At 36.8% G+C, this 25496-nt stretch overlaps 4 protein-coding genes across 9 annotated transcripts in view; 2 read left to right on the top strand and 2 right to left on the bottom strand.

The window, feature by feature from the left end:
- Positions 1–801: 801 nt before the first annotated feature.
- On the top strand, positions 802–5342 carry ais (DExD-box helicase 52). The gene is made up of 12 exons (XM_046625923.2): positions 802–1098; positions 1290–1523; positions 1639–1824; positions 1975–2230; positions 2319–2391; positions 2489–2692; positions 2837–2927; positions 3027–3149; positions 3255–3405; positions 3471–3546; positions 3631–3795; positions 3968–5342. The coding sequence occupies exons 1-12, from the start codon at positions 1012–1014 to the stop codon at positions 4224–4226; spliced, it is 1905 nt and encodes a 634-aa protein (XP_046481879.1). The 5' UTR covers positions 802–1011; the 3' UTR covers positions 4227–5342.
- On the bottom strand, positions 4512–15535 carry hfw (leucine-rich repeat domain-containing protein hfw). Of its 4 annotated transcripts, XM_069136469.1 has the most exons (9): positions 15158–15535; positions 14403–15036; positions 7668–7932; positions 7248–7562; positions 6963–7132; positions 6686–6868; positions 6427–6585; positions 6232–6348; positions 4512–6158 (listed from the first exon to the last, which is right to left on the bottom strand). In XM_069136469.1, the coding sequence occupies exons 3-9, from the start codon at positions 7930–7932 to the stop codon at positions 5886–5888; spliced, it is 1482 nt and encodes a 493-aa protein (XP_068992570.1). In that variant the 5' UTR covers positions 14403–15036; positions 15158–15535; the 3' UTR covers positions 4512–5885. The 4 variants fall into 4 exon arrangements, with proteins under 4 accessions (XP_068992570.1, XP_046481900.1, XP_046481899.1 ...); XM_046625944.2 differs by having other exon boundaries at positions 14403–15535; XM_046625943.2 differs by lacking the exons at positions 14403–15036; positions 15158–15535 and adding an exon at positions 11691–14370.
- The window catches only part of LOC124218974 (uncharacterized), a 42325-nt gene continuing 21782 nt past the window's right edge, over positions 4954–25496 (top strand). Inside the window, exons 1-6 of one of the 2 annotated variants that reach the window (XM_069136470.1) lie at positions 4954–5092; positions 7173–7295; positions 8656–8812; positions 14210–14314; positions 18986–19200; positions 19439–19562. In XM_069136470.1, coding sequence (XP_068992571.1) covers positions 7222–7295; positions 8656–8812; positions 14210–14314; positions 18986–18988 — 339 coding nt within the window. In that variant the 5' untranslated portion in view covers positions 4954–5092; positions 7173–7221 and the 3' untranslated portion in view covers positions 18989–19200; positions 19439–19562. The remainder of the gene's footprint in view (positions 5093–7172; positions 7296–8655; positions 8813–14209; positions 14315–18985; positions 19201–19438; positions 19563–25496) is intronic. The other variant, XM_046625979.2, reaches the window with a different exon arrangement.
- LOC124218938 (uncharacterized) overlaps positions 16949–25496 on the bottom strand; it is a 29545-nt gene continuing 20997 nt past the window's right edge. Inside the window, exons 16-20 of one of the 2 annotated variants that reach the window (XR_006883250.2) lie at positions 20526–24467; positions 19325–19526; positions 19033–19194; positions 18682–18929; positions 18116–18254 (exon numbers count right to left, since the gene is read on the bottom strand). Coding sequence is in view for 1 of the 2 variants with exons in the window: in XM_046625887.2 (XP_046481843.1) it covers positions 17806–18254; positions 19033–19194; positions 19325–19526; positions 20526–24467 (4755 nt within the window). In the remaining variant the exon portion in view is untranslated. Of the gene's footprint in view, positions 18255–18681; positions 18930–19032; positions 19195–19324; positions 19527–20525; positions 24468–25496 lie in introns of both variants that reach the window. The other variant, XM_046625887.2, reaches the window with a different exon arrangement.

The following is a 25496-nucleotide window of genomic DNA, read 5'->3' on the forward strand; positions in this document are numbered from 1 at the left end:
CGTCGGAAGCTCGAAGCAATTATAACGACGTTGCAGCACGCGAAGGGCGAATAATATAATTAACTGTGTATGTATACAAGCAAAAAAAAAAAGAAAAAAAAGAAAAAAAAAAGAAAAAAAAAACACAAAAAATATGAATATTACGATTATAAATATATTATAAATGAAAACAAAATTGTAACCCTCTGTAAATATAAAATATAATATGATAATACAATGATTATTACTATGGTTTATTAATCTAATAAATTCATATATTATATGATATTAATTATGATAAATATATTGATTAAGAAGAGGTTCACGACGTGCCGTGTGTATGTGGGAATAAAATACAAAAATATACTGGACATTGTTCAAGTCAGTAGATCGGATTTATTTTCTTTATACTCTCTCCCCGCGTTACCACCTTCGGATCAATTGCTCGACAAGTCAGCATTCGTATAGAATAAGTGGCTCCTTGAAGCCCGCAAGTGTTTGCTAAAATGATATATTCATGTTTCTTTACTGTGGAAAAATATATGTATAGAGCTACTCAACGTAATTAAAATACATTGATTGGAATTTGAATATTGGATATCCGTAAAGTAATCACATCACTGCAAATATTTCTAATGCTGCTTCTCTTGTTTGCTGTCATTTAAGAATTGGCTTATATTATTAACTCATAAACATCAACATTTTGAATTCTGGATTAACGCGCCGGCCGTCGGCAAAGTGAACACGTGACCGTCACGTGACCAATAGCAACGGTAGTCTCGACCAAGTCTCGACATTGCAAGTGGGTGAATTAACGCTGTAGTGCATGAGTTACTTGTGTCCCACGTCACGTGACACTAAAAGTTGTCTGTCGTTGGTCTATGATCACGTGATGCGTCTGTGACTTGTTTGTGTACGCGTGCCCAAATTATTTACCCAGCGGATTCCATGCCGAATCAGAGTACATTTGAGGTTAGCATGTGAGTCGTGAACTACTATTGTAATAAAATCAATTTGAAGACGAAAAAGGCCATGGACGCTCATGATTTATTCAAAAAACTCTCCGTCGGGGCAAAGTTCGATACGAAACGTTTTCGACGCGATGCAGAGAAGTTCAAGGTAAGCTTTTGCATTTAGGTTATGTATGATCTCTCTCGGCACGCTGCAAACTTCCCTCCGGAGATGTATTTGTAGAAATGTTTGTCATAATTGAAATGTCCATTGAAAAATCTCGACTGAGAGAGATCTTCATTTTGGTATTATCAAGCGTTAGTTGGTTGTTAGTTAAACATATGCAAAATGTTTACTAGCTCGTCAAATCGACAGCAACCGAGAATGTAGTCCAGATAAAGGAAGAGCCGAAAGATGAAGACGAGCCACTGGGTGTTCCTGAAAAGAGAAAATGGGTGGAGGACGAGGATGGAGCTGGAAATCTGACCCTTGTCGGAGATATTTCCGTTCTCAAAGATGGGAGTAAACGGAAGCACAAGAAACAGAAGAAAGAACTTACAGTGGAAAAGCAGAATCAGCTTGGCAAAGAAAAAGTACATCGAAGACTATCTTTAAATATATTGAAACATACATCGGCTAGATATTAAATTGACGAGCTCACAAGTATCGTCAATATGTATCAGAAGTAAAAACCTTTGATTCCTTCAGATCAATCAACTGCGAAATTCACATCATATATCTGTGATTGGACGGCATGTTCCTGCGCCGATCGAAGAGTTTGATCAGCTATCATCGAGATATCAAGTTGCAAGCGATTTGATACAGAATATAAAAAACTGTCGCTACAAAGAACCAACTCCAATCCAAATGCAAGCACTACCCATTTTGATAGAGGTACGTGAAATTAGCCTGAGTCACTTTATTCTGAATTGGAGTCTTTATATCTACAATCGATATTGGGTAGAAGAAACACTGAGTACTCGGTGTTTCGCTGCTTAAATAATTAAGTACACTAGCCAACATTCATTAAAGCTTCATCGTTAGGGTAGGCAATTACTAGCCTGTGCTCCGACTGGGTCAGGTAAGACAGCGGCCTTCTTGGTGCCGATAGTTAACCAGCTAAAAGGGCCACAGAAGAAGGGATTCCGAGCTATCATAGTCAGTCCAACGAGAGAACTGGCCAAGCAAACTTATCGCGAGTGTTTAAGGATTGGCGAAGGGCGTGGATTCAGAGTTCACATCATCAGTAATATCAATCAGGCCATGTCTAAATACGGGCCAAAAAGTTCACAAAAATTTGGTGAGTATCTGCCTCCACTTCTATTCACTCCAAAAATTGCAAACTTCCAATGTCTGTTAATTACGAGTTTTATTTCATTATACCACAGATATACTTATCACCACACCAAACAGGCTTGTGTATTTATTGAATCAAGACCCGCCGGCTATTTCGCTGAAAAAGTAAGATAGTACAGCAAATTGTTTGATATCTAGTCTTTCATTCTGCATGCGAGACATTCCGCAATCATTCTCAATACTTTTTCTCATTTCCCAATAGTGTTGAATGGCTGATTGTTGACGAAGCAGATAAATTATTTGAGGAAGGAATAAGGGGGTTCAAAGATCAGCTGGATCAAATTCAGAAAGCTTGTACCAATGAAAATCTATGTCGAGCTATGTTCAGTGCTACCAATACTCCTGCGGTGACAAAATGGTGCCGGCAAAATCTCAAGGGTCTCATTACCATCACTGTGGGACATAGGTGATATCTTGAATTATTGAATTATCACCATTTTTGTTTTTTTTTTTTTTTTCCGTCTTACTTGATCTTAAATTGATTAGTGCGCAAGTTCAAATGCAGTGATTAATACTAAGCCGAAAATAACCAGATTTCAACCATTTCCAGAAATTCTGCAACAAATCTTGTCACTCAAGAACTATTATTCGTTGGAAGCGAGGGAGGAAAGCTTGTAGCATTCAGAAACATCATTCAAAAAGTAAGTTACCGTAAAAACTCTACACATCAGAATTTTTTCGCGATTGCTCTACTTTTTCTTCCAACTCTTTAATACACGTGAAAAATTTCCTGCCCCAAGGGAATGATGCCGCCAGTCCTCGTATTTGTGCAAAGTAAAGAGAGAGCTCAAGAACTTTTCAACGAACTTATATACGATGGAATTAACGTCGACGTTATTCATGCAGACAGAACCCAGACACAGGTGCGTCGATTCTAATCGTTGTCAAGTAGTTTTTATTCCTATACAACTGTGTCGAAAGGTTCAATAATAGGTAATAATCATTCATTTCATTTGTATTATTTCCAGCGGGACAACGTTGTGCGATGTTTTCGCGAGGGTAAAATCTGGGTTCTGATATGCACGGAGCTAATGGGACGCGGTATCGACTTCAAGGGCGTTAATCTCGTCATTAATTACGACTTTCCCCCTTCAGCGATATCTTACATACACCGAATAGGTTAGTAGCTTCATAAATTATTTAAAAAATTGAATTCCAATTGTTAATAAAATGATTGTAAATAGGGCGCACTGGTAGAGCGGGCCACAGGGGCAAGGCTATAACATTTTTTACTCAGGATGATACGATAAACTTGAGAAGGTGAGTGCATTGTCGCTAAACGAGCGTCGATACAAATTGTTCTCAGGTACCTTTTTGTTGTTTCATATTATTTTTATATGCCAGTATTGCAACTGTAATGCGTGACTCGGGATGTGAAGTACCAGATTATATGCTGAGCATGAAGAAACACAACAAGAAAGAGAAACGCGAATTGGAAAGGAGGGCACCTCAAAGGGACAAGATATCAACTATTCCAACATACGAAGACATACGAAAAGAAAAACAGAGGTGAGAAAATATTGTAAAATTTTATTCTTGTCTCATTTCAGCAAATATAAAGTGTCGATTAATCTGACCTTAAAAATTTTATTCATTCATCTCAAACATTTGCGATCTGTGTTGAATACGTTTTGATGGACATTTCCTGAATCAAATTTTTTCCATTTCTTCTTATTTTCAGGAAGCGATTGGAGCGGAGCATTAAGGGAAAAGAAGGCCAGCGTAAACTGGTTGAAAACGGTGATAATCTCAAAGAAAACACTATAAATTCACAATCACCAATATTGAACAACAAACTTAAAAAAGAAGGTAAAAAATTCCCTGGTCAATTATTAGTCAAGAAGAAAAAGTTGTTACATAAAAAGAATGAGAAAAAGACAAACCAACTTCTTACAAACAAAACGATAAAAAAAAGAGGTAAAAGAAATGTGAGTTCATAAATTTAGATATCAATAATGCAACAATAAAAATGTGAATAACCAGATGCATCAAAAATTGAGTATCAAAAAAATCCCATAAGTAATTTTTCTTCTATTAATCATCCATCGATTATTCAATAAGCTTAATGCGTGCTCGACGACACAACTATAAATAAATACGTCAATATGAAGATCCACTAACGTCTAGTGTTTCTTTAATATGTGTTTTTGTTCCAATCATTTTTCAAGGATTGTGAAAATATTAACGGTAAAGTAAATGAAAGGCTAGATTTCCGACACATCGTGAAAAACATCATAAATATTTATTAAGAAATACAGCATCCATACGACACAGATTGATTTTTGTACAAAAAGATTTTCCTTATTCGGTATTTACATATACATAGACATAGACTTACAGAAAAGACAACAGTGAGTACAGACTAGAAGGTTAGCTTATTTTTAAAAAAAATTATCAGTAATCTGTGTATAGCAGTTAATTCGCTTACTTAATTAAATCTTCTGATTCCCTATATTCATATAAGGCTAGATCGTCTGAAAATTTCGTCAAACCTTGTACATATAGTTGTGGCGTTACAGAAGCTGGTGAAATTTTTATTATGTCATGGGAGGAAAAAAAAAGTTAATAAACTAAAAGGATAAAACGAATATATTGTTTATAAAACAGAATCGATGAAACAATCAACTTTGGCGACGGAATTAAATTATCAATTTAACTTAACAAACAGTTACCACATCAGTCTTAACATAATTCGGATTCAACAGACAAGAAAAGTTTGTTAAACAATTACTTTAAGGCACCGAATCATCAGTGTGAGATTATTTCGACATCGTATTCAACGCTACCCTGGAGCATTGATCGAAAGGTATTATATCGAGTATTACATGCAATAATTTATACAAATAATTGTTTTAACCTTTAGAATACATGAAAAAAAAAAATCATAACGTAAGCACTATTGAGCAAAAATAGTTTGTTTTTTTTTAATATAAAAACAATAATTATTGTTAGCCCCATATCAAACTCGATTTATGCTGCATTGTAGTAAAATTATTATGACATGTGTTATTACTAGTATTTCAATTCGATTGATGTAAATAACTTGTAGGGAGAAATGCTTTTCTGAAAAATAGGTGATCAAGATTCTTATTCATGCAGTGTATAAAGTTTTTGTTGAGGAAGAATACCATCCATCATCAGTTCATTGTGTAAAACTTTAAACAGTGCTTGTGTCTTTTTACGTGAAAGGGAGACAAAAACAGTACCGACTCTTCTTAGTACACGAACGTATTTGATTCAAATCAGAATACACCGATCAATATTGTCAGAGATTAAAAATGTTGAGAAGGCTACAAAAAAAAAAAATCAAAAAGAGAATCGTGACTGTTTGTAGTTACGCCCAGTCGAGTTTCTAGACCTCGAATGATTTTTATAGCCAATGACAAGGTGTATCACAACTCACAAGTCTAGGATGTCTCGAATGAAAAGTTCCACTTTAACAGTTCACTTTTTACATAATTGAACTAATGCAATAATGGAACGCCTGGAAATTTTCATGAGATAAGGAGATGATTTTAAACCATCTCGCCGAACACTAAATTGCACTCGAATTGCACAGTTGAGATGCAGGATTTCGTTAAATTATGAAATTCAGCAAACTACGTTTCACACAGCCAGTCGCAGGGCAATTTTGGCATTTTATTTGCTGGCCACGGTAAATAGCCGGCTGTTTTGAAGACCCAATAGTCGTATGATACTTTTGCAACAAGGCTAAACAATAGTATTATTTCCAAAGCGATAATGTAGTATATATAATCCGTCCAGTCCCCCGGATACACACACATCCTCGCTTGCTCCAAGTCGATAACTTTTTCTCTAACATTTTCACACAATACCTCGTCATAGTCCATAATTCGTGTTTGCAACCATACCTGAAACATTTTTTTTACCATAAGATAAAATTGAAAACTTTAATACATGATCGAACTTGTGATTTTACAATACCTTTACGGATTTAGCTGTGTTACAATCGCAATGCAATTTGTTTCCCCCGAGCATTACATGCCTGTTGCTTGAAAATGTTTTGCCGTGTGTGTAAGGAGCCAAAATGTATCCAGGAAGCTGTGAATTGGTTGTAATTTCATTGAAAACAGATCATATTTTGAAAATAAGCAAAACCTGAGCGCTGATAGAACTTACAGTTTTGATTTTATTGAATCGCAAACTGAGCATGTCGTAATTGTCAAGGAATTTAGATCCCTCTAGTTTATTAATAGATGAAATTTTGTTGTTATCCGCAAGGAATACCCTGATGTCTTCGTAGTAAGGATTGTTGCTTAAATCGTCGAGAACCGTTATCTACAGTAAACGAGATTGGATTAACGACTTATTATCGTCATTGTCATTATCATCGACAGTTGTAGTCAGGTCAATTAACTCAAACAATATCCGTTCTTACGTTGTTGTCCGATACGTTAAGAGAAGTTGTATTACGGGGCAATTTTTGGGGCAATTCCGAGAGCTGAATTGACGAACAGTCAACAGTGACAGTTAACATCGGCGTCTTTCCTAGAACTATATCTAGTCTGTTAACGTCGCATTTGCACTGCCACGAGTCGCCTTTTGGACAATCAGGTTGCAGCTGAGAAACGTTTGGAAAATGATCAAATTATAACCGAGCTCTCTGAATTTTGGAAAACAGTACAGGAGTCAGTTTTCTTTTAGCTACCACTCACCGAATTAATGTAACGCAATTGACTGAGCCACAAATGTTCCGTTGTGTTGAACCAGTGCCAAGTTTTGTTGGTCGAACAGACTGTTTCAGGTTCTCTGTTAAATTTGATCTGTTTTTGCACAGTTTTATTAATATACTCGTAGATATTCTGACACCAGATTGTGTCGGTACCTGTAAATTAATTACATTATTGTTTGTTTTTATTTTTCAGATATTGCCTGCACCATTTTCTCGTCATGCATTTCTAGCATCGATGCAAAATGATCGTTAGCTACTGTCGACTTGCCTGCGATATCCAGCCAGAATACCCGATCCTTGATGCTGTTCAAATTTGGTAAGTCAAGTAATTTGTTATTGGACAAGTCCAAAGTCGTGAGCTGATTAAGACGATTTAAACTGTTGTCCGCAATGTCGACCAGACCATTATTGGATAAGTTCAAACAAACCAGCGGCGTCATCATCATGAATTGTTCCTTGACGTGTTTTACGCTTCCGTCAGTGATGGCCAGTGATTTTAAGGACCTCCATCTTTTGTCATCGGCAAAAATAGTATCGATGGTCGCATTTCTAATATGAATATGGGTAACGGTGTTGTTTGTTCCTGAAAAATTTAGGAAACGGTATATGTGAAAAGAAATTCAGCCAAAACTTAATTCTTACCAGTAAAAAACGAGCAAGGTACTTTATGCAATTTGACAAGTATTACCTGTACAAGAAAGTCCTTGCTCAAGGGTAGCGTTGTTTACGTTGCAGCAGAGAATTGCATTGTGCTCCGGGTTGTCGTTTACGTCAGAAATCCGCTTACAGTGACAATCTTTCGCTTCCGGACAGTCTGAAGCAGGTCTATAAAAGCATTGATCATAAAAGGCGCCCGATGCTCCCGAGCTGTTTGCTGCCAGCGACTGATCCTCCTCGGTTCTAGCGTTAGCCAAACCAGCGTACAAACAAACTGTCACTACCAGCCACTGCATCTGTAAAGAAAGAAAGAGATATAAATAGAGAAAGTAGAGAAAGTTGACACTGTAGTAATTTGCAGACACGGCTAACTTCGGTAAATTAATTACGTCGACTTTTATCACCTCGGCAAACAATAGCTTTCTTGTTTACACTGGAGGAGTGGCTAGTGTGAATAGGGGGTGTTACGATTAAGCAGTGAGCTTCTCGTCTTTCAATCCAAATCAATTATTAATCCTCAATTAATTCCGATCTTATACATGGGTATATAAGATTAGAGTTTCTGATGCCACAATCTTATGCATTATACATTACGCATGTACGGATCGTAGTAAATCTGCTGCATTGTACCGCGTTGTGCTAGCTAATGAATATGCATTACGTTTCACTGAGATGCTTTATCTGGAACATTCTCGACCTTCGAGGGCTACTGGAGTCTATTGCATGAATATTTCGAAATAATTTTGACGAATTCTTATCTTTGAAATATATTTGAATAGAATTTTACTCGCTCGACGTAAAGACAACAAAGGCAAATCAAGAAAGTTGATATAAGTGATTATTTTTATGAGCAATTTGAGTTTATTTAAGCCGATTGTTTCTCGTATCAGAGTTTATGGATACACGATCAAAATTATAGTTTTAACGTTACATATAGACTGGTTGTTGAAGTAGAAACTTTATTTTATTATACCGCACTAAATTTATTTGTCGATTAATTTACATTTCTTACTTTTCAGTGCACTAAAAATGATTAGCGTCGGAGTGAATCAGAAGACGATAAATGATCATAATTACACCGCAAACTACCGGAGATTCTGTATGTGCGTCTGGTTTCGTACAGCACTTCTCTTCGATTGCGGTTTCTCTACGGGACAACGAAAATACATCTACGCTGTGAGTATGATATTTGCATTATTTTTTAGGTATATACTAAAAGATAATAATGAGATTAATTTATTGCCATTCACTTTCCGAATATGTATAATCTATATTTGAAAGTCGCTCGTGCGTTGAGATTTAATTGGTTCGTTCGAGGCTGTTAGCTTTTGACTTTTCCAATCTGACGCATGGATCGCTCGACTCTTCCTGTATATGCATACTCACAAGTGTAGGATTAAGTCAGGACTTTATCTAAAGACTTTGAAGACTTGTAAATACTCTAAAAATACGAACCCGTTGCTTCAAATAACTCGTGTCATCGTTGACTGTGTGTGTGCAAAATGTGTACGTAAAGCACAGTAGCATGTAAATCTTTTAAGAACTCAATTTATCATTATAACGTATTATGTAAACGTACAGCAATTTTCTTGAATGTGTACCTCTACGTAGATATACATAAAATATGTATAACATTTCACGTAATTGTGAAAATTGCTTAAATCTGGCACAAAGAAAAGGAAATTTTGTCGTCACTTGACCAACAATTTCACAAATTACTCTACGTTCGAATTTTTATGTATAGCACGCGTCGTACAACTAACACGACTTTTCCTGCACGGTCTGCAATATTCTCATGAAATTTATTGTTCTAAATTTTTTCCATTTGTTTTTTTTACAAAGACAACATTGCAGCTAGACTCGCTTGTATAATCAAACTATCGTACGCGTATTGTTTGTTGATCGATAGTCTTTAGATATCGTCTATTTTTGTCTATCCTTCTCTATGTCTCTCTCTTTTTCTATCTCCAAATTTGCTCTCTCGATTAGCAATAAGTACGATCAGCTTAAAATATCTTTGCTCCATTTTTCACTATTAGCTTTGCATATTTTTATACGTATAACATTGCAGCGGTGCTTTGTTTTGCATGTAGAGAAACCTTCGTTTAACAAGATAATATGGAGTCATTTTCGTTCATCATATTTAGCTATGTGTTTATACATATAACGCAGTATTACACGTATAATCTAAATTGCTAGAGCTGTGCATAATACACGTTAAACATGAATGTGTGACATCCAAGTTAAGTCGTAACTCTGATAGTTGGAAATTTTTATCGTTTTTTTTTTTTTATATTTGGATACTCACGACTGAATATAGTTAAACTCTTGAGTTATAGTTCCGAGTGCGCAACGCCTGCGCCTAGATAAATGTATAAAGTGTAAAATAACCGGTATCAGCGAAACATGATTGAAGTTTATTTATGCAGTCAGGCTCTGCACTTGTATATTCGCATACTTGTGCAGATGCTTTCCAGATCTCTTTACATATTTTATAGATGCCTCAGACGTTTCATGATTATATATCCTTTATTTATAGCGTATGTGTGTTTACATGAACGTGTACAAGCCGATAATATATCGTAAAGGTGGCAAGAAAATTTTGTTTATTTCAAGGTTCAATTATAATTTATATAATAAATTCAATTATAAAATTACCCGTTGTAATTGCTTCGGCCAGCTGTTATCGAAATATTAAATTGATGCGCTGTGTGTAAACGAGAGAGGAGGAAAAATTAGTTATTTTGCTATTAGATACTTAATTACTATGCAGGATTGAGTGTTCGAAGAGTAGCTAAATAACAATGAGTATGCATGAAAAGGAAGAAGCATGTTTTTTTTCAAAATTTTAACGAGACCTTTGTCATCGAGTTTATATCACATTATAAAGTATATATTAACAGATAATTAATTATGCTTGTATAACGTGCTGCCAGTGTGTGCTACACGTATAATGTAGATATTTTTTAATAAACTAGGAACGACGAAACCTTCGCTATAACTTTAATTTTTTGTTTGCTGCTAAATGCTAAAAATATATCTAGATACTGACAACGGTAATCTCGTGTGTCATTTTTTCACTGTCGCGTTTTAGATTTCCTTCATTTCACTTTTCTTCTCTTTGTAATGTGTATGCAACAAATACCCGTTTGAATTACACGCAAATAAAGTAATGAATTCCGAAACGTGGTTATAAATAATCGAATCAGGTAGAGCAAACAGCGCAGCTTCGATACGACTGCGATAAAGCTGTAAATTAGAATAATAACGTATGCATGCATACGTAGACGTTAAAATAAAAATAGGTGAAAGAGGAGTAGGGAATAAAGGGCGAAAAATTAATACTCATAATTTGTTCTTACGATTTTATTATTATTCGAGTACTATACATGTGGGTATAAGGTATAATGTGTATAAAAAAAGTCGCTGCTTTCAATCTCATATCTAGAGTTGTATATATTGACTATTGTATCGGTACATATTTAATTATATTTGAACAAGTTCCTTTTTGCAAAAAAAAAAAAACATTGAGGACATTTTCTAATAATTATTACACATATTGCGAATTATCATTCTTTGTTTTTTTCACTTAAACACTGCCCAAAAGTTGAGTTTTTTTTTTTTTTTTTTCATCTCACCGGCTGTAAATTACAGATTGCACACGTGTATGGATGTATGTATTGAAACAAGAAAAAAAAAAAAACGTCGAGCAAAGATAAGATATACGTTTTTCAATAAGTGCTCTTCAATCATACACTGTTTTTATCCTCTTCTTTTTTGTGCAAAAAATCTTGATGAAAAACAGTTTTAATGAAAATTTCCGATACAGCTATATAAGGTATGGCGTCTGGTTAATAAAAAATAGCGATAACGACGGATTATGTACATACATATGTGTAATGTTACACACATACGTCCTATATAGCCGATTTGTTCGCATAGGATAAAAATATTGTAATTGCTGCACTCGGTCATATATATGAATATATATAGGTATATACCTAGAATCGCTTTTCACTCGCGATATTGCTTCGCGTTCTTTTCTAGTACTCACATTAGAAGCGTAAGAGTTCTTTATATATATGTGCTTCATTATATCTATTTATAAAACTTGAATCGTCGTCGTTGTCGTTGTGCGCTGTTGAATGTCAACGCGAAAGATAGAGATAGAGAGTGGGAGAGAGGAGGGGGGATAAATTCCGGGATTCAAAGAATGTTATTCATCTTTAAATCTTCACCAACGTATCATCCGCGTGCATGACTTGTTGCTGTTGCTTGACTTGCTGCTACTGCTGCGGCCTTGACGTTTTAATAATTACGTATTACGACGCTGGCAATTAGTTCATGTTATATATACATATATATGTAGTATCATATACGTTTTAAAAGTATAGTCCGAATACGCGTCCAGGCCGTCTCACTTCATATTTGGTGTACTCCGTATTAGTGGGCGAAGGAGAAAATTAATTTTTGTTTACCCATTTTTGTTCTTACTGCCGCATGTATCAACTATCAATGCGCAGTTTAAATTATTGTATCGCTACGGATGTCGATGTTGAGTGTATACACTGAAGCATACCTAGAGGTATCGTTCGTAGAATAGAATCTGTGAAAATACCTTCTTAGAATCAATTTTCTGTTAATACTTAATCTGCGAATTCAGCCCGTTAAATCACTTTTGAGTCGTGTGTTTAGACGCATTTGTTACTTATTGTGATTACGATGCAAGTGGGCTCTGAATAAAACTCTTCGCGGTACCAATTTTCGAATCTTGAGAGCCAGTCAGTAACCCTGATACACGGCAGGAGCAGCAACTGTATCGGGTCGATTTATAAATAGGAAACAGAATACTCATGTAATAATAACTCTAGACAGGGATGATTGATATAGCGAGATGAATGATACGTAGAGTTTAAAGATTTTCACCGTGTTAATCGTGTAAAATAGTCGGTCATTCACACGTAATATGTGTCATCAATTTCACGGGTGTAAAATTATTTAAACACGTTCGACCATATCTGCTGATATACGTATTGTATAATATCGAAAATGACAAACTTCCATCATCGCGCAGGAAAAGAAAATTTCGTATTGTGTGTGGGTATTTATCTATAAAGCGACATAGAAGTTGTCAGGTTCATTAAACGTTTCCAACTTCCGGTATTGAATAAAAATTGATCACCGCGTTTGATCTACATATGAGAACGAACGAACGCACAACGTTTAACTTTAATTCACTAGGTTGAAGTTGGTAACGTTACTTCCACGATGAATGTTTGGGAAAAATCATTACATACTTCAAATATAGCAAATCATAACAAAGAAAACTTGTTCATATTTTGAAGGGCCAACTCCTGAGATAGCCGTTCTCAAGTTGTAAAACAACGTTTTTTTCCATCATGTTTCGTTACGTTAACGTTACCAACTTCAGCCTTGTTCTAATTCTCGGTATTTAATTCTCTCGTTTTATTAATTTTTACTTCTTCTTACAATCAAATTACATGTCATACATTGCACAAATATAAGAGAGGAATAAAACAAGTTTTTGTTAATAAAAACCGCGCGCCTCAGTTTATTACACGAGTAACCGGAAGTAACAAACATTCGCGTATCGGCGTACCGGAAACGGTGAGTCGAGGCAAGGTTGAAGTTAGTTACTTAGTCATCGTAACGAAACATCGGGGTAAAAATCACAATTTTTTTAGTTTTACATGAGGCTGAAATTAGTAACGTTATTGTAATGATCTACATTTCGAAAAAATCGTTATTTCACAGTTGCAGAACTGTCTGTAATCCAATAAGTCATAATAAGAGAAAACGTATTCATATTTTAAAAACTTAACTACTTCAATGTCACTATAAACTTGCAAAATAGTATCCCTCCCCCCAATGTTTCGTTGCGTTAAGGTTACTAACTTCAGTCTTATAATTTCACAATGATTTCGAAGGAACTAAGTTTTCGATATGTGAGTGTGTTTTGCTTTATTACGGTATAACCTGGTATAACTGACTTTCAGCCGATTCCAAATCCCGAAATAACGGATTTCCTCAGCACGAATCGATACGATAACGTGACTAACTTCAATATAACGAGTCGAGGGAGTGTAAGACAAGCGACTATCTGTCACACTTGAAATTAGCGAGCGACGTCGCGTTCCTAGTCGGCGGAAATCGGTCCATCACTTCGGTGTACACAATATTATATCTTTGTGCGTTTATCAGTATTTACAGTCCGCTTTTGAAACGCTGAATTTTCCTTATCGCTTGATCCGAGCGCATTAGCTGAAGAGAGACATAAGGCTGAAGTTAGTAACGTTATTGTAACGATTAACGTTCCGGAAAATCGTTATTTCACGATTGCACGAATATGTGAAACTCAGTAAATCATAACAAGGCAAAATGTGGGTATTCATGTTTTGAAAACTTGACTACTTCCAAGTCGCTATAAACCTGGAGAAATTAACTTTAACTGCGTCGAACGCGGTTAACCGCATCAATGTTACGAATTTTTTTCGTCACGATTTTCTCTCCATTCTTTTGTGCATTAACAATATGATATTATGTTATCTGCAGGCTTGTTATGTTAACCCTCGAGGTCGTCACGACTCACTCGGTCCAACCACAATGCCAAGAGAAATACCAAGGATATTAATACACGCTGTCTCTGCTGGTGGGAAGGTAAATTACACACATATATACTGTTACCTCTTACCGTATCCGTATGTTTACTTGTTAAGAACGATGAATATATTTGAATCAGTTTTACCTTTGAATCAGAGTCGCGATGCAGCTATCATGAAAATTATTTCCCCAGTTTTATCCACTCTTCCATCACCCGAATGCAATAAAATTGCAAATTGTCACGGACGGTATAAATTACGAGCCGTGATTCATTCGCTTCCACTCTTTATCCCCGTTCAAAGTTCAGTAGAATCGTGAAGACTTTCCGTGTTTCTTATTTCCCTCTTCCATATTGTTGCCGGTATGTACTGACGAAAAATTTGTCCAAAAGTTTTACCTTCACTTGTTACAAACTCTGGCAACGGGTAGGTGAAACTGTATCACGAATAATACGCGGATGATGCAAACAACGCACAGTGCGGGGCGCTAAATTGGATTAATTAATTAATTCGTTTGACCAGAGTTGATGGCCCGGGTTTGCAGGGGTTGCCCTCGCTTAATCAGTTCAAATTGTACACACATAGGCGACCGGGCGGTTTAAACAACGCGTGTCAAACCATAAAGGATTGAAATGAAACGTATCAACGCCGCGCACACCGTCTTTTCTTTCTTAAATACGCGCAACACGTGTTACACATACGCTCTCCTCTCCTCTCCTCTCCGCGCTAGGTATAAGTATTGTTCTTCTTCATCTCCCACCCTGCAGCATCGTTTTGTCCCTACAATCGTTTAACAATGCGGTGTAAATACGACCGATGATGCATCGCCGGTCGATGATCAGGCTGCCTTAGCGCGGTCAAAGATCATCGAGTGATGCGATCGTGAACGTATTGTACATACTTATACCCTACAAACCGCTAAACGCAAGCTGTTGCACAGGCGGTCGCTTTTTAACTCGCAAGTTGTTGCCCAACTGCCTGTACGTACGTACAGAGAGCCGTGCCAGACCCGTTTACTCTTTCTCTCTCCCTCTCTCTCTCCCTCTCTGTTTCACGGGCCAATCAGCCGCCGTCTTTCGTCGTCTGCGATTCCCTTTTCCTGGGTTTGGTTCTGTTCTTCCCTTCTCTTTTTTCAATGTAGCGAAATATCCCGATATTCCAATTGAAATGCTAAATGAGACGCGGAACGATTTCCGACGGCAAAGCTCGCCTGCGTGTCGTGCGTACGAATTCACGCGCGTTACGCGCACTCTGCACGGATACTGAAAACTCCCTACTGCTGACGATGACTACTGACTGCCTGCTGCTTCGGTCGCTGCTGCGTTCCCTCCCCCCTTTCCTTCTCTTTCCTTCTCTCACCAGACCTACCGATAGACTTGCCATAGCTTCCACCTAGACTCGACTTACCCGTAATAAACCAGTCACTTTGTACAGAAAAGGAAAACCTGAAATTGCAATTTTCGGTACCTCTATATTCTTATTCAGATCCTTGGTGTGCTGGGGGGAGTCGACAGTGGTCCAAATCCAGAATTTAGAACAGTGTCTGCAGTAGCTTCTTCACCCGCCGTTTATGGTTTAACGATAAATCGTAAAATATCGATTGAATACAAAAAAATTGTCAGACCAAAGTTGTAGAGAATTCAAGAAATATAGTTATCGCCGTTTTAAAGTCAGAAGTTGAAAATGGCCGAGTTATTTCACAAAAACAAATTCCCCTGTAAATTCCAAATGGCAGCCGAAGGTACTGCAAAATATAGTCAAAATTCTGGATTTACCTTTTTCAATACCGACGACACCCCCGTCACTAGGGATTAGAAAAAAATAATCGTAAAATAAAAAAATTACAAATGTTTCAAATCTTACACATAATTCCGATTGGTCTGTAATAGCTAATATGAATTAGAAGAAAACGATGTGTAGACCGCTGCCGGCCGTCGGTACTCTACTCTTCTCGTACTCTTCTCGTACTCTTCTCGTACTCTTCGCGTAAATACATTTTGGAAAATAGCAATGAAAATCGCAGCGTAGCCAATTTGACAGATCCGTTAGTACGATTTTTGGGTACAATGTTGATATTAATGTTCCTTCTGGCAACTGGTTTTCCTTCTTTCTCTCACGTAGGGTTCTTCGAACAAGAAAGCCGTGCGAAGTGCAAAGGAGGAAATTGACCGATTTTGCGCCAGTGGCACATTTGACTCGTTTCAGCAGAACAGAAAAATAAGCTCAATTATTTTGATGCGGTAATTATGCGGAATGCAAATGTCGACGGTTGTGGGTACGAAATATCGCATAATAAGAACTACGAGAAATGAATAACAAGTCGAACGTTTTACATTGCACATTCAAATATTTATCGTGTGATTACAATTTAAGACACATTGATGTATAGGATTTTATCGATACGCAAGGCTTACTTGTACGTCACCATATCATGAATAATTTTTCAAATACACCTACCACGTCTTATAGGTATATGTAACATCTTACCGTATTATACGTGTCGAATTATTTACATTAATTAACTTATCGGTATTTACACAAAGATCATTATCATCGTTATTTACAATCGTAGGGCGAATAATGAACTTGAATTAAAAGTGCGTACCTACGTATATTATCATTAATTGGAAAATATTTTATCATTATACGTCTGATTGTGTTTAAATTTTATTACAATTTAATTAATGATAATGGACCGAATGCTATTAACTCATTTATATTTTCATAACAGTATTACAATAATATCACCTATATATCTGTATTTATATTTTTTTTTTTTTACTTACGGTATATGGCTATTTTCTATAGTATACATATACTTACATAATGCAAATCTTTTCCTGCATGTGTTACATGTACGTAAACTGAGCAAAGTATAATATATCTATATAGGGTGTACATATAAAATTATTATTTTAATATATAATATTGCTTACAAAATGAATGCACATACGTATTTATTAATTAATTAATTTATTCATTTATTTATGCATTTTATATGCCAAGAAAACCGTTGTATGTATATATGCTTCCAATTGGATAAAAAAAAAAAATTTCAACGAAGAAGCAAATTCACACAGCGTAGCACAGTCTGACAATCAACGTTCACATAGACACAGTTATTTGCGCAATTACACCTCGTTACGGTAGTCATAATGAATTGGGTATATCATAGCAATTACCTAACGAACAAAAATGTATAAAATATCAAAGAAATTACTCAACTACTATACGTGGCACGCGACGTTACCATCTCCAACTTAAGTCTTGCTATTCGTCTTACGCTAAACAGCTCGGTAGATTCAAAATTCAACGCTATCGTGTTACAAAAATAAAGAATAGCTTACAATCAGTCGTAGGTAGAGAAGAGGAATTTTTGATTATTTCTATTTCTAAATTGTTTCTCCACTTTGTAAGGGCAAGTGGAATGTTGATTTGAAAAAAATAATACCTTCGCACATTTATCTCTCACTTTTCATAATGTCTAATAAGTATAAAACTTTATTACAATTATCAATACCTTTTCTGCCAACATCAGTTTATAGTAAACTATTCTTTACATCCTAAACCGGCTGACCAGTTGCAGATACCGCCGACCGGATCGAAGGAAAGCTTTTTTGGACAAGTGTATTCAGTTCCGATCACCTGTCCGTTAACCATCCTTGCGCAAGTTATAAACTTCTTGCAAGACGTCGGGTGAGGAAAGTTTCCCTGATCCAAACAGCGGATCGAACCTCCTGCTGTGATCGATATCTTGCCAGACAGCTTAGGCTTTCCTACAATACGTTCTTCCGAATCTTCATAGTAATCGTAGTCTATTATCGCTGGACGACGTGGTCTGACCGGTGCAGTGTTTTCGGTAACTTTCTCGAAAGGCCTAGCTGGCCTCGTTCTTTGTCTGATGATTGGTGTTGTTGGGACTGTAGAGGATACTGTTACTTGAGGAGCTTCGGTTGTAATTATCCTACGCCTTAGCGAAGTTCTGAACCGTGGACGACCTGATCGCGCAACCAATGATTTGTCAGAATTTGATAATTAGTAGAGTTTTGGGCGGGAGAAAAATTTTACTGGGGGGATTTGTTTACTTCTAATTTGTTTAGTCAATTATGTTAACTAATTACTGTGATTACTGACATTGCTTTCAAATTATTCTCAATCTCATGGGTAGCAGTGAAGTATCGGGGAAATTGATATCAAATAAAGATGTTTAGAATAGTGATGACAAAGTGACTTTCATGTATTATTTCGTATTCGCATGCATTCGCTGGCCTAGCAAGCTTGCAAGGTATGTTGTTAGAGAGATATCAAGAATAATGAACAGTATAGAGCAAAGCAGTAATTAAATAGTTAAAAGTTAGTAAACGTGCAGATTTTGTACTAGTAAAGAGTGAGTAGTATAAGTAAGAAGAAAGAGTAGGTACGTACACAGATAGAAATAGCAAGTCAGGATCGTCATGTGGTAGAGTAGGTGGTGGAATAAAATTATAAGTGGTGGTCAAGTGTAGTTTGAAGAGTTGAGGTATACACACAGAGTAGGTATAATCGGCGTTCATAACGTTGAACACGCGACAGCCGCAGGTCAGTTGAAGTCAGACAGACAGACAGACACGTGAACAGATAACGAGAGCCACATGAATCAATTAGTTGACAAATGAAGTAGGCACGTTGTTATGCTGAATAATAAAAATATAAATAACAGTGATAACAAGATTGATTATTAATTCACAAGTAGAGACTTCAAAGCAAGTTGATAGCGGGACTCTGGAGGTTTCGCACCTGTCACTGTTGGCGGAGCTGGCGATGAGGGATCTCTGGCAGCTACGGTCACCTCCACTTCTTGCGCATGGCTGGCTTGGTCAAGACTTTCCAAAACATCCTTGTCAGACTCGAATTTCAAGGCTCCATCGTCACCCGTAGCTGGCTGGCTCTGCACTTCAGCTACAGGTAAAAATTGAACATCTTTTATTGCATAATGATGGTAAATTGAATTGTATAATCATTGTAGCAAGTGATAGTTATCAAAAGATGAAACTCAAGCAAGTGATAGATATAAAACGATTAAACTCACCATTGCTGGTTGAGCCACTCGTTGTACTCTGACCCAAACGCCCTCTTCTACGTACTTCAATGTTATTGGAAAGTTTTCTCAGAGATGATACAGTTGTAGCTATATCACTTTCAGGAGCGGACGTCGATGTTCTGGGTCTCGCTGATCGAACCAGAGTTCCTGGAAGTCTCGAAGTACCTGTACGAGTCTTGAAGAGATTGATCTGTTGAGAGAGAATGGTAGTGAGGAATGACTCGGGGTAAGTTGATGATAAATTGATTATTCACATAGTATTAATAATTTGGAAATATTCGTACATATAAAGCGATTGATTATCGGTTCACAAAGAACAACACTGAATTCAACACAGATTTAATGATATGAAAAAGATATATGTGTTTGTGCGAATGAATGAAAACGAATTTGATCTATATGCTAGATTGTGAATAGTGATTTTCAGTCAATACTCGTTTGGTTGAAAACGTAGATCTAAATGGTATCAACAACTACGTGTTGAGTTCAATATTTCATTGCTGCGATTCACTTGGATGCTGATTTTGAAAGGTTGCTTTGTAAAGAAATGGAAAAAGTGTTCCCGCAGAGACCATTGACGCGCCAGTACCAAGACCAAAACCAAAGATTCAAGTACGAACGTTTAATGAAAGTAATATTCAAATCGGACAGAAGCATTCGAATGTTTTGGAAAAAGCATATCCAACATGTAACAGAAAGAGAGACACTGATAGAAAAAATTTAATTGCAAGAACAGAAAGTATAGCGAAGCACGACAGAGTATTTGAAATGGTTTCTGTTAACGTGTAATGTGATGTGTTTGTGAAAGTACATGTATGATGTAGTTCAAGAGAGTATTCGCGTTAGTGAGTCATAGAAGATTTAGCTTTCTTTTTTTTCGTTTATCTGTTGTTAAATGCTGATATTCTTGAATGTGTATAAGTGACGTCATGAAGCGTTCGAGCAGGGAAACATTTATCTCGTGATCGAGAGCTTAGGATTTCCAATTTCCTGTATGGTATATTAGTGATAAGTCAGTTTGCACTTTGAGCAGGCGAGTTTTTGTTTGTTTGTTGTTGTTGTTTTTTTTTTTTTTTTTTTTAGTTTTCTGTAAGAAAAGAGACAGTTTTACGGCTGTAGCATTAGCTAAGAGGTAGAGTGAGCGCTCAGCCAACAAGCATTTCGGTGTAACTTGTCATCCAACACTGACCTCGCCGTCAGCTTGAACATCTTCTGACTTCGATACGGGTTCAAGCTCGAGTGCCACCTCAGAAATTTTTTCGATTTGAGGAAGTTCTTCTCTTTGATAAACAGAAACCTTGCCGTAGCTCTCAGAACCACTGCTCAAATTATCAATCGTAACGTCTGCGTAATCTGGTTCATTAGTCTTGCGTTTGTATAACTTGTCGTTTTGTACTGTGGTTTCCGTGGAATTCAATTGCCTTTCCAAACTTAGCCTTGGAGTTACTGTTGATGATTCCGTTTGTCCTCTACCTCTACCGCTACCTTTACCCCTATACCTAGATCTTTCTACCACTACTCGTCTTCGTTGATTTGAATTAGTGCTCGAGACACTAGAACTTTGCACATCATTACTGGCACTGTTATTTTGACTAGATATTTTGGCATCTATGGAACTGCTATTTGTTTGATTAACTGCTGGTCGTCGTCTGTAAATTACACGATGTCTGACTATTTTATTTCTCACAGTACCATTACGAGGCTCTGGCGATTCGTTTATCTTGGGAACGAGTTCAGGGTTTGCAATACTCCTTATCGATGGACTGTCCAACACTTTCGAATTTCCTTTCATCGTTTCATTCACTATTTTTCCTGTAGTACGATTTATTATACGTCGGCGAACAAATCTTTTCCTTGGTTTATCGATTCCATTCAATCTGCTTGTATCTTGAACGGTTTGTACGTATGGTCGACGAATTCCGTTTATTCGTTTTTTAATTATTCGCCGGCGCACTGATTTCTTTCCTGGAATAGCTGAAGGTGATCTATAGAAGGTGTCACTTATAAGTTCTGAACTTGTAGATTCTGTCAGTACAGAACGTTTTGGCGCCTCTGTTAAACCCTCTAAAATTTGCTGCGTTACAGCTGTATCTAGCGCTGTGTCTTTTTCCACAATAGTCGAAACAGTATTAAAGTCTTTGTGAGCATTATTTGAAGGTGAAAATGTAGATCCCGAACTAAATGTAAATGGAGTAATTTGGGTTACAACTTGCTGATCAATCTTTGAAGGATATGTCGAATGTGTTTCTGAAATTCCAGATATTTCGCCTACAGAACTTGTGACTGTTGCTATATTGTTTGACTCAGTAGTTGATGCTTTGTTACTCGATACTGTACTTCCCATTTCCATTTCAGTCAATTTTGTGTCTGGGATAACGAAGGAATCTGTTGCTTCTTCAACTGCATTTGTTCCAAGAGAAACTGTACTTATAACCGAATCAGATGTCACTGAAATAGTCGAAATGATATTTTCTGTTGAGTAATCTAATTGTGTAACTTCTCGATTAAGGGTTGATGCTGTATTAGTTCCTATTTCAGAGTTCAAGGAAGAACTTGTCGTTACACTGGTTGAATCGTTTTCAATAATCCTTTCTGTTACAAAATCCACTGGGTTAGTTCTCCGATCATCAATTGGAACTGTTTTAGTTTCTATTTCAGGGTTTAAAGAAAAACTTGTCGTTGCACTGGTTGAATCATTTTCAATAATGCTTCCTGTTACAAAATCCAGTGGGCTGGTTCTTCGATCATCAATTGAAGCTGTGTTAGCTTGTATTTCAGGGTACAAAAAAGAACTTTCGGTTGCACTGGTTGAACCATTTTCAGTAATGCTTTCGGTTGCAAAATCCAGTGGGCTAGTTCTTCGATCATCAATTGAAGCTGTGTTGGTTCCCATTTCAGGGTTCATGGAAGAACTTGTCGTTGCACTAGTTGAATCATTTTCAGTAATGCTTTCTGTTACAAAATCTAGTAGGCTAGTTCTTCGATCATCGATTGAAGCTTTGTTAGTTCCTATTTCAGGGTTCGAAGAAGAACTTGTCGTTACACTATTTGAACCATTTTCAATAATGCCTTCTGTTAGGAAATCCAGTACATTGGTTGAACTGTTTTCAATAATACTTTCTGTTACGAAATCCACTGGACTAGTTCCTGGATTGTAAATTGAAGCTGTGTTAGTTCCTGTTTCAGGATTTAAGGAAAAACTGGTCATTGCACCGGGTGAACTACTTTCAATAATATTTTCTGTTATAAAATCCAGTGGGCTCGTTCGTTGATCATCTATTGAAGCTTTAGTAGTTTTTATCTCAGGTTTCAAAGAAGAACCTATTATTATACTCGTCGTTGCAGTTCTTTCAGTTTTGAAACCCAAATCAATATCATGTGTTTCGCCATTGACTAATAAGTTTGATTTAAAATCAGAGTCTAATCCACTGGTGGTTAATGTGTTATCAAAGCTCTTAGTTGTTTCTGCTGTGACAGTTTCATTGCTCTGATCATTGCTCGGCAAATCATCACTCGGTACTTCATATTCAGAGGCAGTCGTCTTTTGAAACTCTGTAGTCGTACTGCCAATCTCGGTATAATAGTTCAGGGCTGTGCTCGACTTCTTCACTTCGGAACTTTCTCTTAGACTTTTTGCAACAGAATCTGCATTGTATTTTGCTGTGGCTAAATAAGGGGTGGATGTAGGCTCATTCGTCACATCATAATACTCTTCTTCCTCACTTTCTAACCCAGATACAGTGGTACGCAGGTCTAAACTTGACTCGGGTTTTGAAGTTTCTTCAGATGTTATACTGCTGAAATCTTCGGTAGAGTATGATTCAAATTCAGCTATAGATTCAGATGTATAAATCTGATCGTTGAATTCGGTGGAAGCTACGGATTCCGGTGTTGATTTTACGGTACTCGGCTCAGTTAGCCTAGTTGACGTGTATTCTGCAGTAGTAGTGTCAGGTATGGCTGTTATCTCATCAGATTTCAATGACGTTCTATTAACATCTTTATTACTAGTCAGAATATCGTTGAGATTTTTTAGGCTAGTGTTTATTGTCGAATGCCAAGTTTCTTCGGACGCTGATTCATCTTGCATTGTGTACAACTCGCCGCTTATGTTCGTAGTATCCATTGCAATCGTTGATGGATTTTCGGTAAAAGTAGATAATTCCAGTTCAGGTACTGTGCTGTACAGTTGGGGATTTTCACTATTCGATTCTGTTGATTGCCGAGGAATTGGTGGAGTTGTGTTCTGAAGCAAAGTACTGCTCTCTATGCTTTTTGTCACATAGAATCCTCGATTGCGGGAACTTCGATACGGGGGCTGTGATCGGTTGCCTCGTACTGTAGTAATACTAGGCGTGGTCGAAGAGTATGAATCTCCGGTTACTTTAGGATTTGTATTTGAATTTTCATTAAATGGTTCATCTGCCTTATGCTCTGTATTCGCATCTTGGGGACCACGATTTTGGTCATCATTGCTATACGTAATTCTTTGGTCATGTATATTAAAAGTTTTCGATTCTTTGCTATTATCGTTTGTCACGTTCTCTTGATTTATTATTTCTACTCGTAACAGAGACCTTAACACACTCTTCAATTTATATTCTGGTACCTCTAGTATTAGATCTGTTACAGGTCTATCAGATTCTAATATGCGAACAGGTATATTGACTAATTTTATTTTACGTCTCTTGGGTGTTACTTCGTCTTGCGTTAAAATTTTTATCGGAAGAGTAACTCGTAGAGGTGATTCAGTTGATGTTTTTAACTTTCCATAATGTATGATACTATTATCATTTTCTATGCTATTTTTGTACTTGTTATGCTCAGCAATTTTCCATGCCGAATAGTCGTTCAATTGATCTTGATCTTGATCTTCCTGTACGACCTTAACTTCTTCGATTCCTGTATCTTTTGTACTTTGTACATCTGCCGGTATAATGTCTCTCCCAAAAGTCGGTGTTATTGTCTCGGTGACATAATTAGTGTGCTCATTGTGATTTAAAACGTTGTCATCAAGTGAATTTTGGATTGAAAGTGTAATCGGTGTTGTGGTTGTGTAATCGTATGCAACAGTGGTTTTGTAACCAATGAGCTCCTTCAGGGTAGGTAATCTGACTGTTTCCGACGGTACCTGAAAATCAGAATGATTCAACTTTAATTTTGGTACGTTCCTTAGCAATCTCTCCTTGATATTATAATTTTGTCGTCATCCGTACTGTGCACTTAAAATATTTCCAAATTACAGTACGGTGATAGATTGAATAAATTTGATAAGTAAATACTTTGATGACACGTCAGATTTATTTTTGAGCTTCGGATTCATTTTTACACCGAAACAGTATGGCGCTTTTTGGCGATAATATTATTGAACACCGATTCTATTTGTATGGTTGATGATTCGCCGCTGTATCCAGGAGTAACAGCATTGTCAAAATTTCGATTTTTCCCTGAACGTGAAATTGTATTCATCAGATCTTTATTTTTATAGTCTACAAATGCACTTTCGATAGACAAAGTCGAGTGTTCAATGTCTTGTTCTGATGGATCACGTATGTTCTCATTTTGTGAATATTTGGAGGGTAATGTTTTCGGTGAGTACAATGTATATCTCGATTTTTGTGGTTTTTTTATCTTTCCGTTTACTAACCCATTGTTTGAATGCTCTTCAGTTGTACGTATTCCGCCTGATTTTCGAACGCTGTATGGTGTTGTAGAAAAACCATATGGATGGCGAGCATTTTTCAGAAGTATTTTAGTGGTGGCAGAATGCGACGAATATTTAGCTTTTATTAAAATCTTTTGGCGTTCTGTTGTATCCGATTCGACAATCGATGTGACAATCCTTGTAACAGTTGGCTTCACAGAAGAAGTCGCGTAATCAATACCAGATTGTAAAGTACTATCAACTTCTGTACTTCTCACTGTCGATGTACGATAGCTGAATTTCCTCTGCTCCGCATCAGCAGCGTAGTTAAATTTCTTTGCAGGAATCAGCGTTTCCGTCACTGCAGGTTCGGTTGTTGTGTAAAAACGTTTAGGATAGGAACGAGTCCTATTGACATATGGTAATGGGTATAACGACTCACTTTGTTTCCTTTTCGAAATTGTGCCAGCAAACGGCACGTTAAACTTGGGTCGCTTAGAAGTCGACCGATATTTC

The sequence above is a fragment of the Neodiprion pinetum genome, chromosome 5, assembly GCF_021155775.2.
Source record: "Neodiprion pinetum isolate iyNeoPine1 chromosome 5, iyNeoPine1.2, whole genome shotgun sequence".
NCBI lineage: Eukaryota > Metazoa > Arthropoda > Insecta > Hymenoptera > Diprionidae > Neodiprion > Neodiprion pinetum.

What these genes read in the sequence shown, in the direction of transcription:
- ais (XM_046625923.2), top strand. Translation starts at nt 1,012, where the DNA reads ATGGACGCTCATGATTTATTCAAAAAACTCTCCGTCGGGGCAAAGTTC. An exon ending in GCGATGCAGAGAAGTTCAAG is followed by an intron (nt 1,099 to 1,289) that starts GTAAGCTTTTGC and finishes AATGTTTACTAG; the next exon opens with CTCGTCAAATCGACAGCAAC. An exon ending in CAGACAGAACCCAGACACAG is followed by an intron (nt 3,150 to 3,254) that starts GTGCGTCGATTC and finishes TATTATTTCCAG; the next exon opens with CGGGACAACGTTGTGCGATG.
- hfw (XM_046625943.2), bottom strand. Translation starts at nt 11,729, where the DNA reads ATGAAGCACATATATATAAAGAACTCTTACGCTTCTAAT. An exon ending in ATTCTGGCTGGATATCGCAG is followed by an intron (nt 7,133 to 7,247) that starts GCAAGTCGACAG and finishes ATTAATTTACAG; the next exon opens with GTACCGACACAATCTGGTGT. An exon ending in AATTGCGTTACATTAATTCG is followed by an intron (nt 6,869 to 6,962) that starts GTGAGTGGTAGC and finishes AACGTTTCTCAG; the next exon opens with CTGCAACCTGATTGTCCAAA.